The 15,131-nt window shown below is 40.6% G+C and overlaps 1 protein-coding gene across 1 annotated transcript in view; it reads left to right on the top strand.

Annotated features, from left to right (window-relative positions):
- Nucleotides 1–14,140, top strand: part of LOC139203869 (zinc finger matrin-type protein 4-like) — a 95,904-nt gene extending 81,764 nt beyond the window's left edge. The window contains exon 7 of the mRNA XM_070833765.1: nt 14,051–14,140. Coding sequence (XP_070689866.1) covers nt 14,051–14,078 — 28 coding nt within the window. The 3' untranslated portion in view covers nt 14,079–14,140. The remainder of the gene's footprint in view (nt 1–14,050) is intronic.
- The last annotated feature ends 991 nt before the right edge of the window (nt 14,141–15,131 follow it).

Raw genomic sequence — 15,131 nt, 5'->3', positions numbered from 1 at the left:
ACCTGGAATTAAAATTGAGTTTTTGGATGGTTTGTATCATTTGATTTACACCACATGAAGATGCAAAATATTTTTTATTGTGAAACAAGCAAGAAATAAGACAGAAAAACAGAAAACTTCAGCGTGCATTACTATTCAACCCCCCAAAATCAGCCACCTTTTGCAGCAATTACAGCTGCAAGTCTCTTGGGATATGTCTCTATAAGCTTGGCAATCTAGCCACTGGGATTTTTGTCCATTCTTCAAGGCAAAACTGCTCCAGCTCCTTTCAAGTTGGATGGGTTCCGCTGGTGTACAGCAATCTTTAAGTCATACCACAGATTCTCAAGTGGATTGAGGTCTGGGCTTTGCCTAGGCCGTTCCAAGACTTTTAAATGTTTCACCTTAAACCACTCGAGTGTTGCTTTAGCAGTATGCTTAGGGTCATTGTCCTGCTGGAAGGCGAACCTCCGTCCCAGTCTCAAATCTCTGAAAGACTGAAACAGGTTTTCCTCAAGAATTTCCCAGTATTTAGCACCATCCATCATTCCTTCAATTCTGACCAGTTTCCCAGTTCCTGCCAATGAAAAACACCCTCACAGCATGATGCTGCCACCACCATGCTTCACTGTGGGGATGGTGTTCTTGGGGTGATGAGGTGTTGAGTTTGCACCAGACATAGCATTTTCCTTGATGGCCAAAAAGTTCAATTTTAGTCTCATTTCACCAGAGTACCTTCTTCCATATGTTTGGGGAGTCTCCCACATGCCCTTTGGCGAACTCCAAACGTGCTTTCTTACTTTTTTCTGTAAGCGATGGCTTTTTTCTGGCCACTCTTCCATAAAGCCCAGCTCTGTGGAGTGTTAGAGTGATCCTATGGACAGATATTCCAATCTCCGCTGTGGAGCTTTCCAGCTCCTTCAGGCTTCATGTTTGGTCTCTTTGTTGCCTCTCTGATGAATGCCCTCCTTGCATGGTCCGTGAGTTTTGTTGGGTGGCCCTCTCTTGTTTGAGGCGGCCCTCAGATTTGTTGTGGTGCCATATTCTTTCCATTTTGTAATAATGGATTTAATGGTGCTCCGTGGGATGTTCAAAGTTTCAGATATTTTTTATAACCCAACCCTGATCTGTGCTCCTTGGTCTTCATGGTGCTGCTTGCTTGGTTGTGCCCCTTGCTTAGTGATGTTGCAGACTGTGGGTGTATATATACTGATATCACATGACAGATCATGTGAAATTGGCAAACCCCAGAAACCGCTGTAGCAGTTTCTGGTTGGTCGGGGTAGGCCAATCTGTCACCTTCTCCAGATCCACTCTCACTCTCAATCTCACTCACAGACACACATAAGGGAGAGAGACAGGGGGAACATGGGGAACAGGGGGAACAGGGAAAAAGACAAGGATCCTAACAACTGTATGTTTAGCATTTTTAATGTAGGCAGATCATCTTGACCTGGTAATTTTAAAAGTAGCTCGCAAGCCGAAAAAGTGTGGGCACCCCTGCTTGTAGTTTACACAGACATGAAGCAGAATCTAATATTGTAATGTCTGAGTGCATTCATATCCGTTTCTCCTGCTGCAGTGCCTATGCTGTCATCTGTCCAGTTTAACACCCAGTACTTATACGTCACACATGCCCATTTTAGAAACAGGCCAGTGGCAGAGCAGAGGCAGGCATATGGATTCTCCAGTTTAGTTCAGCTGCATAACATTTCTTCACAGTTGTTGTCCTGTATTTGCTCATCTGCTGTGCCCAGTTTACTGGCAGTTTATCTGTGGCTTGCTTCTCAAGACAATCCTCACTGTTTTGTTGCATAGCAGATTCTTTGCTTCCAAAAAGGGAATTAGTTTCTATAGCTTCACTTAACAAGGACACACATACCCATTCGTGTAGATGAATATGTTGATTTACAGAGACTCCATCAATGGACATTTTGGCTCGACTTTTTTTTTTTACAATCCTTTTAAAAGCTCTCCCCATGGAATAAATCTACAGCTCACTCTCTGGGCCCATTTAACATATCTGCACATTAATTCAAAATGAATTTATCTTTTCATCATTAGATTGGTTTTCAATGCCTGTATAATTCACCATTAACAGAATCACAATCATTACCAAACATTAAGCACAGGTATTCTAAACATTTTGACAATTTTAGATGCAAAGTACCCATGGGTTGTGCATTTGTCCTCTCAAGATTCAAGATTCAAGACCTTTATTTGTCACATACACAGTTATATACAGTATAATGCACAGTGAAATGTTCTGAGTGCCTGTTCCAGACTGAAACAATAATAAAATGAAAATAAATATTAAATAACACACAAAGTGAAACAATAAGAGGAAAAACACAAGGATATATATATATGTATATATATATATAAATAATGATGAATGCAAAAAAGAGTTAACACCACTGTTCATCAATGGCGAGGAGGTGGAGAGGGTGACAAGTTTCAAATTCTTGGGCACCCACATCACAGAGGATCTAAAATGGACTGTCAACACCAATATGCTGGTAAAAAAGGCACAGCAGCGGTTATACTTCCTGAGAACACTCAGGGAGATCAACCTGTCCCAACGCCTGCTGGTGGCCTATTACCGATGCACCATTGAGAGTATTGTGACTCATGGCATCCGTTGCTCTGCAGCAGACAAAAAGGCTCTGCAGAGGATTATAAAAACTGCACAAAACATCACCAACTCCCAACTATCAGCTCTGAACAATATCTTCACCTCTTGCTGCCTGCAGAAGTCACATAACATCCTTAAAGACCCCTCCCACCCTGCCAAACACCTCTTTGAACTTCTGCCATCTGGCAGAAGATACAGGTCCATCAAAACACGCACCACACGACTCCGGAACAGTTTTTACCCCACAGCCATAATCACACTGAACTATGAATCACACTGAACAGTGGAAGTGCAATATTTGGAAGTACAATAATTGTGCATTTGACTGTCCTATTGTACTGGCCTGGGTATATTTGGTACTGATGTGAGCGTGTGATGTTTTAGAATGTTGTGTGAATCAGTGATTGGATGCTGTTGTGTGAGTGATGTACATTGTTTTAGTTATTTATTCTAATTATTCTCTTTTTTATGAGTCCGTATCCTGACTGTGCACTGTGCCTTAATTTGGCGTGTATAATGACAATAAAGTATCTTGATCTATTTTGATCTTGATCCTGATCTTAATGAACAGCTAAGGGTAGAGCTTCACTAAAAGAATTCAAAAAATTAATAAAATATGCTTTGCATGTAACTGATCAGAAGAAGCTCTCTTCCATCAGTCACACTGGGGCTCAAAGTGTCTTCTGGCTGATGTTGAATCCACTGAAATGTCAAATGTTCATTGGCATTGATAAACAACAACACCCTGCTATTACAATCTGATGTTCACGTTTCTCAGTTTCGAAAAAAAAAAAAGTCAACCAGTGCTGTTAATGTAGTGTCAAACAGTTGTCTTCATAATAATAAACGTTTCAAGAATATATGTCACTTTTCAGTGATTTTCCACCCATTGACTATAATTGGCAGCACCACTGAAGCAACCTGACAATGGACAATTCCTTTGGGTGTCACTGACAGGTCCATCTACAGTGCTCCTTTTGTGTTTTCTCAGGCATGGTTGTCGATGCAAGAGGCTAACCATGAGAGCAATCAGCCCCTTGAGGCTCTATCCTGCCTGCCATAAATCCCCATCATGCATCACCAGCATGATTCTTCCCTTCCACTCAACCTATTTCAAAGTTAAACATGTGCATACAAATGATCATATCTTCAAAGCCCAGAAGAACGCTCTCTAATGAGTCTTGACAGTTTCTCTCATTGCGATTCAGACAGCATATTTACTCTGTCTGTTCAAAAGGAAGCAAGATTCAGCCGGTAGCATTTGTTATCTGTACAGTATGCAAAGGCTGTAGCAGCTGTAGTGGAGCTGCAGTCTCTGCTGGGAAACTGACCGGTGCTTCTTTAGACATGAACACAAAACACATTGATGCATCCTAGGAAATCATCAATCAAGCCATACAATTTGTCTCATTTTCAAGTTCAGCTTAATAAAAAATTGCATTGGAAGATTGAAATTGTGATCTTATGATCTAAACATCTGATATCCATTGCACGTACTTCACGTATTTAAAGGTGCTTTCAGGTGATGAGTTATGAGTTACACTGTCAGAGTGATCCATCTGGATCATCAACATCTGGAGTAGTAGTTCAGGTGCGTTGACTGGGCTCGTTTGGGTATGATCAAGGTCATCGGGTTTCCTTTAATTCCTTTAAAACACCTTACAGGACAACTGCCTTTGTTGGAACTGCAGCCTTTCTCCAGCCTGGCTTATCAAACAGCAGCTAAGAAAGCAGCACACCAAAGGAGCTCTCTCTTTCTCCCTCCAAGGACCGGTAACACCAACCTTAAAATGGGCACACATGGCATGGCATAACTGTACAGCTCAGCAACAGTGTGACCTTGTTAATGTACAGGTGATTTGCTCTGATGTTATTCACTGAGTTTGACTGCTGTGATGTGTTATCGTCTCGCCACACTGCTAAGTTGATGTTAATTGTGCTTCACGCTGACACAGGGTCTAAGATAAGATAAGATCAACTTTATTCATCCCGAAGGAAATTATTTTGCCTCAATACAATTACAGAAAATTTGAGTAATATACACAATTATAGATGGGTTAGTAATGAAATAAAAATCAAAATAAGAATAAAAAGTACAAAGTGAAAAGTGTCTAAGTGGATGCAAAGAAATAGTGCCTAACAAATTAAATAGAAATAAGTACAAAATGTAAGCTAGGTAACAAGAAGCGGAGTGCACCTCGGTGGTCTCAGTCTACGACTGAAGGTGCTCTGACAGGACGTCAGTGTGGCATACAGGGGGTGAGAGGTGTTGTCCATGATGCTGAGCAGCTTTCTCAGCATCCTCCTCTCTGACACCTCCACCACAGACTCCAACTCGACTCCCAGGTCAGAACCAGCTCTCCTGATGAGATTGTTGAGTCTGTTAGCATCAGCTGTCTTCAGCCTATAGGTGCAGGCTAGGAGAGGATGGTTAGTCTCCATGTAGACCCTGTGTCTGTGGGAGCTACTGACCTCAGCTTGCCTTTATGGCTGCACAGTAAACTACAACACATCACAATAATCAAACTCAATGATCATTAAAGCAAATCAAAACCAATACATTAACAAAGTTAAACCATTGCTTAGCCATGTATACAGTAATGCTCTGCTATATCTGCCCAGTTAGAGTTTGTTAGCAGTCCTCTAAAGGGAAGAAGAAGGTCCTTCAGTGTGCTGCTTTCTCAGCCTGTTGATGAACCAGGCTGGAAGAAGGTTGTGCTTCTTTGTCCTTGCTGTCCTGGTTGCAGGATGGAGAAATCCGGTCGCTCCTCTGTTCCTTCCTTGTTAGCAGCTCGGTGGTGCCAACACCTGGCACCATTATTCTACACCCTCAAGTACACATCTGCTTAGATTTGTTTTAATTAATGCTATTTAATATACATGCCATCCTTTTTAATGTTATACAGGAGTAAATTAAGCCAACCATTACTCTGACCAGAACTTCAAAGCTTCAATTGGCTATATGTTAAACTGTCTTTTCCTCTTTTTAAAGAAGTGGTGCCCCTGGATGGACATCACATCAAGGACTATTAATTAATGTAATTATTAATCATCTGTGATAATTACTCCAGATGGCCAAATTTAATCAAAATGCCTCTGAAATGGTACAACCCCAAGGTTACATTTACATTAAAATTTTATGCTGCTTCTTCTGCATTCGTTGGTATGAAACATCACAGGGTGGCAGGATTGGTAAACATGAACACAACGTTGGTGCTTTTAGGATTTGTGGGTATGAAAGTTCTATTAAAGTTTGCATGATCTTTATATATACTTCCATCCATGTGCCACCCAAAACCCCCAAATGCAGACAACTGAAAGTACTTGACTAGAAAAATGACACTTTCCTGGTCCTATGAATTACTGCATGATGATCTTTAGTTTAACACTTCATCCAAAATTGCACATTGAAAGCAAAAGAAAAGCGTCGGGACATGGTGTACGTAGTGTGCTAAAGCAGAGAGCAGCCGGGGCTGAGGCAGGGGGAATTTTCAGTGCCCATATTTTCCCCGCACTCATCTCTCATATAATGGCTCAAGGATTTACAACAATACACAGCAGGAGCTCTGTGAGGGGGCAGGCCATTTCTACACCTTGCACCCATTAGCTGCTCAGCAGAGGGATTTTTACAAACTACTTTATGTGGCAAGGTAGGCAGGTATCGACGAGGAGAGCAGCTCCACGGCATGACAATCATCACAGTGTGAAGGACAAAGAAGTAACACCACAGCGAGAGATCATCATTCTTTTTATATTTTCCCCTCATGTTTCCAATCATCAAACCCTAATTAATTCCCCAGTGCACAGAAAGATATCTGCAAGACCCAGTTGGCTACAGTGCAGGTAATTATCAGCCTCCAATTACAAAATCATGGGCATGTTATGAAGTTTCTCATATGCTATGGCTCTTGTGGTGGTGATTTTGGTGACATTTTGTAGAAACATTAAGGGTTACTAGAGGATGAATCCTACTGATTATTGGGACCTTCTGACCTGTTATGTCGTGGTACCAGCAGGTCAAATAGTTCACTTATCCAGTGGAGTATATCTATGCCTTCTGGATGAATTTGCACAACATTTGGTTTAGTCATTCATGAATCCCAGAAGATGAGTCTTGCTGACTTTGGTGATCCCCTGACTTTTCTTCCATTGCCAAGTTCACATTTAGAGCTTTGAGTATAATGTATCTACTAACATTGGTTAGATTGCCATTGTTCCAGACCCTCAATATTTTAAGGACACATATCATTAATTTGCAACAATCACATATGGCACAGCATAAACAGGATGTGGAGAAATATCTATAAATCACCTTCATGGGAATCTTTACATCCTGAGGACTGAGCAACAGATTGTCCTGTCATTGCAATTAAAAAATTAGCTTATTTGCTGAGAAACTGAGAACTGTCAACAGGCTCATTTTACATCCATCCATTGTCTATACCACTTATCCTTAAGGGTTTTGGGGGTGCTGGCGCCAATCCCATCTGACATTTGGTGGGAGGCTGGGTACAACCTGGATTGGCCGCCAGTTAACGCACAGTGCCGACACATAGATTCACCATTCACGCTCACACTCATCACCTGGGGGCAATTTAGAGTCACCAGGAAGTCGGAGCACCCGGAGAAAACCCATGCAAGTACGGGGAGAACATGTAAACTCCACACAGAAAAGTTCAAAGCCATAAATGTAAGAACTTGCCAATGGAGGAAAAAAGTCAGAATATCACCAAGAATATGACCAAGTCATCAAGACTCATCTTCTGGGATTCATGAGTGTCTAAATGCATCCCCGGTCATCACCAAAATTATCATTCCAATCATTTTATTATGTCCTTAGACATCTTGCTTAATTAGTTTAATTCAAAACAAAACACATTATTTGTCTAATATAATATGTCTAGTTTGAAGTCTAACATCACTTTAACATTGTATTTTAGCACCCAAAGCTTTCACATTTTTGGGGGTTTTTTTGCCCTCCTTGGATTGAGCAGTGAAAATACTGCTGGGCCCATTTGACACCCTCTTAGACACCTCTGACTGAAACATCAGATGCAGAAAAAAGAAAATGTGCATGAGTAGAGGGATTTCCTTCCAGGCAGATTCAAAGCAGGGAGATATCAATGAGTTTTCATTTTTTTTATTTTGCAAGCAGTTGCAAGCCACTTTTGTGCTGCATAAAGAAGCTTCAGCATCCTCTGACATGTCCACCGGAAAACTCAATATTAGAAATAGTGTCTATATGTGTTTGTGTCTGCTGTAAAATACATTGAATTTCCCTTACATTTATGACTGTACAAACATACCATGGGGAATTATTAGATGTAAATCTCTTCAGCACTCCAGTGTTGTACAGTAAAATGGTTTCGGACAGGTGACTTCCTCCAACACAGACGACACGGACAATTATAAGCTGCAAACACAGTCGAGGCGAGAAAGGCTGTTTATCACGAAGAGGGAATTAACTTCAAAGGGATTTGAAAATATTCATGTGGAATGTACGCTCCAGGATGAATTATGCATGAAAAATGCCTCACTAGAGTAATGTGCTGACACAATTTGTCACACGCTACAGGAATACATAAGTTGCAGAGTAGCCATGTTTGAGGAGTAGATGCAGTTAGGTGGTGTGATTTCTCTTGGCCATTGGAGGTCATGCAGCTGTGTAACCTACACTGACTGCACTGTGAATTACTTATGACACCCTTCTTCGCCTGAAGAGGAAAGCTGGTAGCCTTGATACAGAGTAGCTTTGAAAAATTTCTTGCCTTTAAATCTGAGTGAGTGAGTGTGTGTGTGTGTGTGTGTGTGTGGAATGGTAGGGTTTGAAGACCAGGCTTGAGGCTATGTATTATCCCCAAGCGTCTTTAAAAGCCTGTCCTGCTGTCAGTTCAGGGAGGATGCACACTTGAGTGCTGACATTTTGATGGAGAGGAAACTGCAGCGAGGATTTCAGATACTCAGACAAGAATCTGTTTTCTGAGTTCAGCGCGTGAATCTACACACTGCCACTTGTACGGAGAAGGCCTTAAGATGTTTTTCTCAGTGCTCTCACTTGACTGATTAATCTATCCAAAGTGCTTATCAGTTAAGTTGGGAGACATCAAGCTGAGCTGAGAGAGGAATTTAATAAATAATCAATACTTGCTTTGTCAGAGGTGATTAATGTGAGGACTGGCAACACTTACACACAGCAGTGCCTCTGTAAACTTTCCTGTCAAGGCCTCTCAGGCACATGTAGATTAAGGTACTGACCTGATTATAAGAATTTGGCTTTATTTGTAAGAATTTGGCTTATGCGTCCTCACCATTTGTGCAGTAAAAAGGCAGTTTGTTTGGATGGGTGAGGGTTGGTTCAGTGTTGCAGTATGGAATGAAAGGATTGCCTGAGGGTCTTTTAGGGGCTGAGGCAGGGATGAAAGGAGGCTTATTGCATGGGGTTGTTGTGCTCAGTACTCTGGGACACCAATTTGGCTTTTGGAAATAATTAATAATTAGATTGGTTAGTGGGACTTAGTGTGAAGTCCAACTCGATTGCGGCACCAACTCGAGGAAAAAGATATAAAAAAAATACTAAGTTATCAATTTTGTGTTCTTATTAATAATCAGCCTTCTCTGTCAGATGCCTGGCTCCGTTGCCTGCCCGCCTGTTGCCGACTCCACTTCCACATCGACCACGAACTCTGCTTGGCGTTGGAGCCGAGAGGAAAGTTAAAGGACATTGCAACTTTTTCTCTGAGATTGTGCTGTGTTTGGGTCCTACCTCACATCCTGACATCTTTCCAACGGTCTAACTTAGTAGTAGTATTATTATTATCATGGTTGTTGTTTGCTGTCCAGGCCTGCTTTTTATGGAAAGCATCTTGAGATAACAGTTGTTGTGAATTTGGCACTACATAAATAAAGACCGATTGATTTATTGATCCACAATTACATTAAGTTTCGAGGAGGAATGAATTATACCAGCTTGTGGAAGGTAAGAAGCCATAGCTGGACTCCATGTAGGATGTGTTTTAATTACTGTACTTACTACTTTATACTTTAACTCCCACACTGCATTTAAATTAAGGTACATTTGAACTTGTACTTTGCTGGTGCAAAAGCCTGCTGCTCCTCACAATAAAGAAATGCTAGATTTGAAGCATCATTTGCATATGAAGTTGGCTGCATCCCAATCTCTGAAGAGATACGAGATAACAATAATACTAATTATAATATGTTATATATCTTAGATACAACATTTAACTTTAAATATGTTTATGTTACTTATTTTCAAATAGTCCTGGTTATCCAGAAAAAGAAAATATATGTACAATACATCTGTATTTGAAGCCAACAAATGACTCAAAAGGCATATATATGTATATATGTTCATATATATGTATGAAAACACAGTGTTTGTTGTGGTAGTATTGAACAAACATGTGCAACATGGGAATTGAGAATGCACAAGAACATAATGGTGAGGGTGGAACATATTGGTGAGTGTATTTGATATTGTAAGCCTATTAGAGATTAACAGAGAAGAACACACTGAGTGCTGAGGGATCAGACCTCTTACCTGCTGTTTACCAGGTGGTCTCTTGCAGAATGTAGGCACAGGTCTCAGAGGTGGCATGTAATCCAGCAGTCGGCTTTGAGATTGCTCACTGATGTGATGAGGTGCTACGTTACACAAAAAATAAAACTCTGCTCCTGAGACCTTCACATTGAGTCGCACTATGTTTAACCCCAGTTTGCCAGTTGTATCAAATGAAATATGGCTTCATGAGAGAAGAAATTATGTAATTTAATGATGCCTTGAAGGGGAAAAGCAGTCTTTGAATCTGATTGTCTTGCTGTGTGTTTCATCGGGGGAATTATGAAAGGAGATTTCCCCCTAATCCTGAATGCACTATGATTAAGGCACGTGTTGCAGCAATGTAAAGTGTAAGCTTGGGTGTACATTCATACACTTGAATGACGCCCATCTTGTAGAGCACCTCAAATTCAAGAGGAATATTAAAGGGAAGCAATCTGTTATCTTCCCAATTTCAGGCCACTCTCCAATTGCATTTTAATGAAAGTGGACAAAAAGATGGTAGTGCATGTGTGTGTGACAATGACAGGGATTAGACTATTGAATAGTATCATGATATGTGATAATGGTGAATGGTCTGTATTTGTATAGCGCCATTTTGGCTGTTCAAGTCGGTTTTACATCACATCCTCATTTACCAATTCATGCAACATTCATGCAGCAGGATGGCCAGCCTGCTGACACAGGGATGAAAGAAAAGAGGAAAAGACACAAATGGTAAATGGTCTGTTTGTATTGCACTTTTAATTTTAATCACATCCTCATTCACCCATACACACAGTTGGAGGAGACTATTCTTTCACACACATTCAGACACCCAAGCTACGCTTCAGGACTTTTACATGCTGTCTAAGGTCAGGCATGGAGGTTATATGTCTGCAAATTGTGGTTTTTAAGCTTGATTTTACAAACTGTGGGCTAAAATTGCACAGGTGTGTGTCCGTGCGTCTTCAAGGAAAACCTTGTGTACACAGCACTTTTTTTTTCTGCCCAATGTTTGCATCATTGATAAAACTTGATATAATCACACATTCACCAGTGCTATTTAGTAGCTTTTGGTACATTTTGGAATGTAAACTAAATTTTTAGGCTTGCTTTATATCAAATATAGTGAAAAATGTATTAGCCCCCATGTGAATTTTTGCTTTCAAAACACACCTAGTCAAACAATCAGCTTTCAAACCACACCTGTGCAGTCAATTGGCTTCCTAACAACACCTGAGCATTCAATCAGCATTGAACACATTATTGAGAGGGACTACTCTTACTCACCACGCCAAAGACAAAGGAAATCAGTGTTGAGCTCAGAAAGAAGATAGTGGAGGCTCAACACATAGCACCTGCTTTTTGTTTCCTTTGATAAGCTCGCCAGTAAAATTGTAATTCCTCTGCTTAGTTTACGTGACAACAACATTCCCACTGACAGAGGAAACTGTATTGATTATGTGTGGCAAAATAAAGTAACAAAAACAATGCTAACAGTCAATCTGTGGTGTTTCTAACCACCAGTTACACTGTCATTTTGTATCTCCACCGGGGCACACTGCAGGTTTCCTCTCATTTTCTTTCAATCTGTGCCATTAAGCCAAAGGCACACTGCTGGTACTGATTCTGCTGTCTGATAGACAGCCGTTGGTCTGTTGACCTCAGTGGGTTGAGCGATTAATCCTGTCTAGTAAAATACGTTTCTAATGTGCTGAGAGCAGTGAGAGTTGTTTCACTGGGGCATCACTTTACTTCAGTCATAAAAAATTCAGGTACGGAAAATGGTTTAGCACTTTGAACTTTCAAATACATGTGTAAGTGTTAGGTGAAGAGCTGAAATGTTTGACTCAGCCACACGGACGTAAAAAAGTATTGTGCAGATAACTCTGCCCTGGCAGCAGGGCAGGCCTCCAAAGATTTTAGAATTTTTAAGTGCTGTGTTCAGTCTCTCTATTATGTACTCTCTATATCATGGATAACCTAGTAACACACCACAGACAAAATACCAGGTCACATCATACCACCACTGGTCAAACCTTAGATTCTAACACAGACCGTCTCAGTGAACCTAGGGCGTCAGCATTCGGGACCTCTTCAGTACCTCTTCTGTTTCAGTACCATGTTTTTATTACACAACACCCTCTCTGTTTCTGACCCCCTGATTTACAAATTTAGCACATAGTGGAACTAAGGCACACTGACTGACTGGCTGATGAGGTTTTAGTACCCTCATGCTGTTATAGTCCAACCAAAGAACAGCTCAGCAGGCACTCCCCCCACCCACAATGAGCATGGGCCCACCCTTGAATTATTCAACACCCTTTGCAAATGAGGTGTTTTGGCAAAATTCACAAGCTTTCAGCAGTGTTCAATGAACAACTCAAACAGGAACAGTTGAAATAGCTCAACTGTTGTTGCGAGATCAACAGCGCACTGCTGGCGGCATGATGGCACAGAGGAAGAGGAGTTATTCTACGGCTGCAGAATAAAATACTGCAAGCTGCAATGTTTGCAGGAAACAAATACGCTACAGTGGCAACGCCACATATTTATATAAACACATAAAAACACAGTCAAAAGAGAACTCTGAGCTGCAAACTAAACAGAGGGAGGAGGAGGGGGATCCCCAAACCAGAACCAGACACAGACACAGAGACAGAGGTCACTGGCAGAGGCCTTTCGGCATGGTCAAGAATATCCAGGTAGCTGATTTATAGAAGTGAAAGTAAGATTTAGTCATCTCCAGCATTAGTTAATGTTATTGTGTTGTAAATGTAATTGGTCATCATAGTAGTCATTTTAGCAGACTGATTAAATATAGACTCCGACAGTCATATAATATATTCAGCCAGTTGAAATAAATCTAAATGAATTATTTTACCGGAACTGAAAAATGTATACTCAGATATATACCTCAAACCTGAAATATGAACATGGCTGAATATAATAAGCTTTTTGTGTTAACTGTCAGAAGAACATTTGTATTCCTATATTCAGGCTACATGCATGATAGGTTATAGACTTAATTATTTTGTTATTTCACCTAGGTGATTCCCCATTGATTTTTATTTGCCTTAAATCTTTGTCCTGTGTTTTATTATGATCATAATCATAATCAACTAATTAAAGGAAAAATCATAAAATCATTCAATGATCATGAAAATTCAATTTGCCTATTGATGATGCAATCATCATAAATTATGAAGCATTGTTCTCCCCTACACGAAAGTAGATAAGCTGGTATCATATCGGAAATACTGGCCCTGTATTTACGGTCATATTGTGTTGACTTTGGAGAAACCACCTGGAATATTAGTTGTGTTGAGCTGTTTCACCTGTTCTTGTTTGAGTTGTTCATTCAACACAGCTGAAAGCTTTAAGATAATTTTGAGTGCAACTATATGTGTGTCTCACTGTGCATGTTTCCTTATTCCCTATTTACCAATGAGATGTTCCACCAGGGTTTTGGACCCATGGAGATAGATCCTCTTTAATTCACTATTAAAAGGGCCCCAAACTGGTTTCTGAACGAGGAGGCGAGTAGGTAAGGAAACCACAGTGTTACTCAGGCATCTCTACTGACCTCTATGGAGTTGTTCATATACACTTTAATCCTATTTTACTTCATTGCCTCCTGCCCAACTGTGGGGAATCTCAAATGTCTGTTTGTAACCCTTTGTGATGGTCTCCTGTCCCTTACCAATCTGTGTAAAACAGTTTAGCCAGATCACAGTCTTAAAGCAGCACAGTTCTTTGGGGGAAACAGTGCCAATGAATGACTTGTTATTTGTGACTGATGTGGCTGATAAGATGTAAAATGTCGCATTAATAAATCTGACTCTGTCCTCTATCTGCCTGTGTTTCTCCAACAGTCTGAAGAATCAAATATGTGTCCAGTGAGCGCGGCACCACAATAAAACCCAACTACGGGATTGATGTCAGACAAGCTGAGGTCAGCTTGCCCCGCTCTTTCTGCCTCTGCCTGCTTCTGCTCTCCTCCACATCATTTCAATTTCTCCTTCGCCCCCCCCCCCCCACCCCCCAACAGACAAACATGGCTGAAACACACCTGAGACTCTGTGCACTGCATCACCTGTCTCAACTGTGGGGACACAGTCCGCTGTTAACAGTTTTCTGGCCGTGTGAAATCATTCCTCTCCAGCTGTGTGCTGTGTTTCTGTCCACTGGTGGTCTGAGAGCATTAAAGTGGATTTGACCCACAGCAGCCTTTCGACACATGCATGGACTAAATTCTTCTTTATTTTTCCACTGGATGGAGAAAGTACTGGAAGTGGAGTTTTGACTTGAGAATATGAGGGTTGGTTGTTGTTAACTATTTTTGTTTACTTTTACACTACTTGAATGAAACAGTGCATATTTATTTGAAATTGAAAGAAAATTGTTACTTCGCATTGTTGGTGTTTACTGAGTAAATCATTCTTTTTGCCCTCAGATCTTTATGTTACATGCAGTGCAACTCAACTACTCTGCTTTTATAAGATGCACGCTTGCAGTGGGACTAACTCCCCTTGCAGCGTAAAGGGGTTGATGGCAATAATGACAGTGGTTTTACCGAACATGGACTGTGGTAATGCAGCATACACAGTCTACTGTATGTGGTCACTGTTGAAGGCTGGAAATACTTCCTCTGGTTAAGATGCTTTCATTTCAGTATGTCTTCATCTCAGGGAGGTGTAACTGGTTGTTTTATTCAAACTTAACACTGCTGTTGAGAGTTGAACATTAACATGTACTCAATCCATTCCATATATACATATATATACATATATATATATATATATAGGTATATATATGTACAGTATCAGTCTAAAGTTTGGACGCACCTTCTCATTCAATCTTTTATTATTATTATCATTTTTGGTATTATTTTCTACATTGTAGATTAATATTGAAGGCCTCAAAACTATGAAGGAACACATATACAATGATGTA

This window comes from Pempheris klunzingeri, chromosome 7 (assembly GCF_042242105.1).
Source record: "Pempheris klunzingeri isolate RE-2024b chromosome 7, fPemKlu1.hap1, whole genome shotgun sequence".
Lineage (NCBI taxonomy): Eukaryota > Metazoa > Chordata > Actinopteri > Acropomatiformes > Pempheridae > Pempheris > Pempheris klunzingeri.
This window is presented reverse-complemented; position numbering and strand designations above follow the sequence as displayed.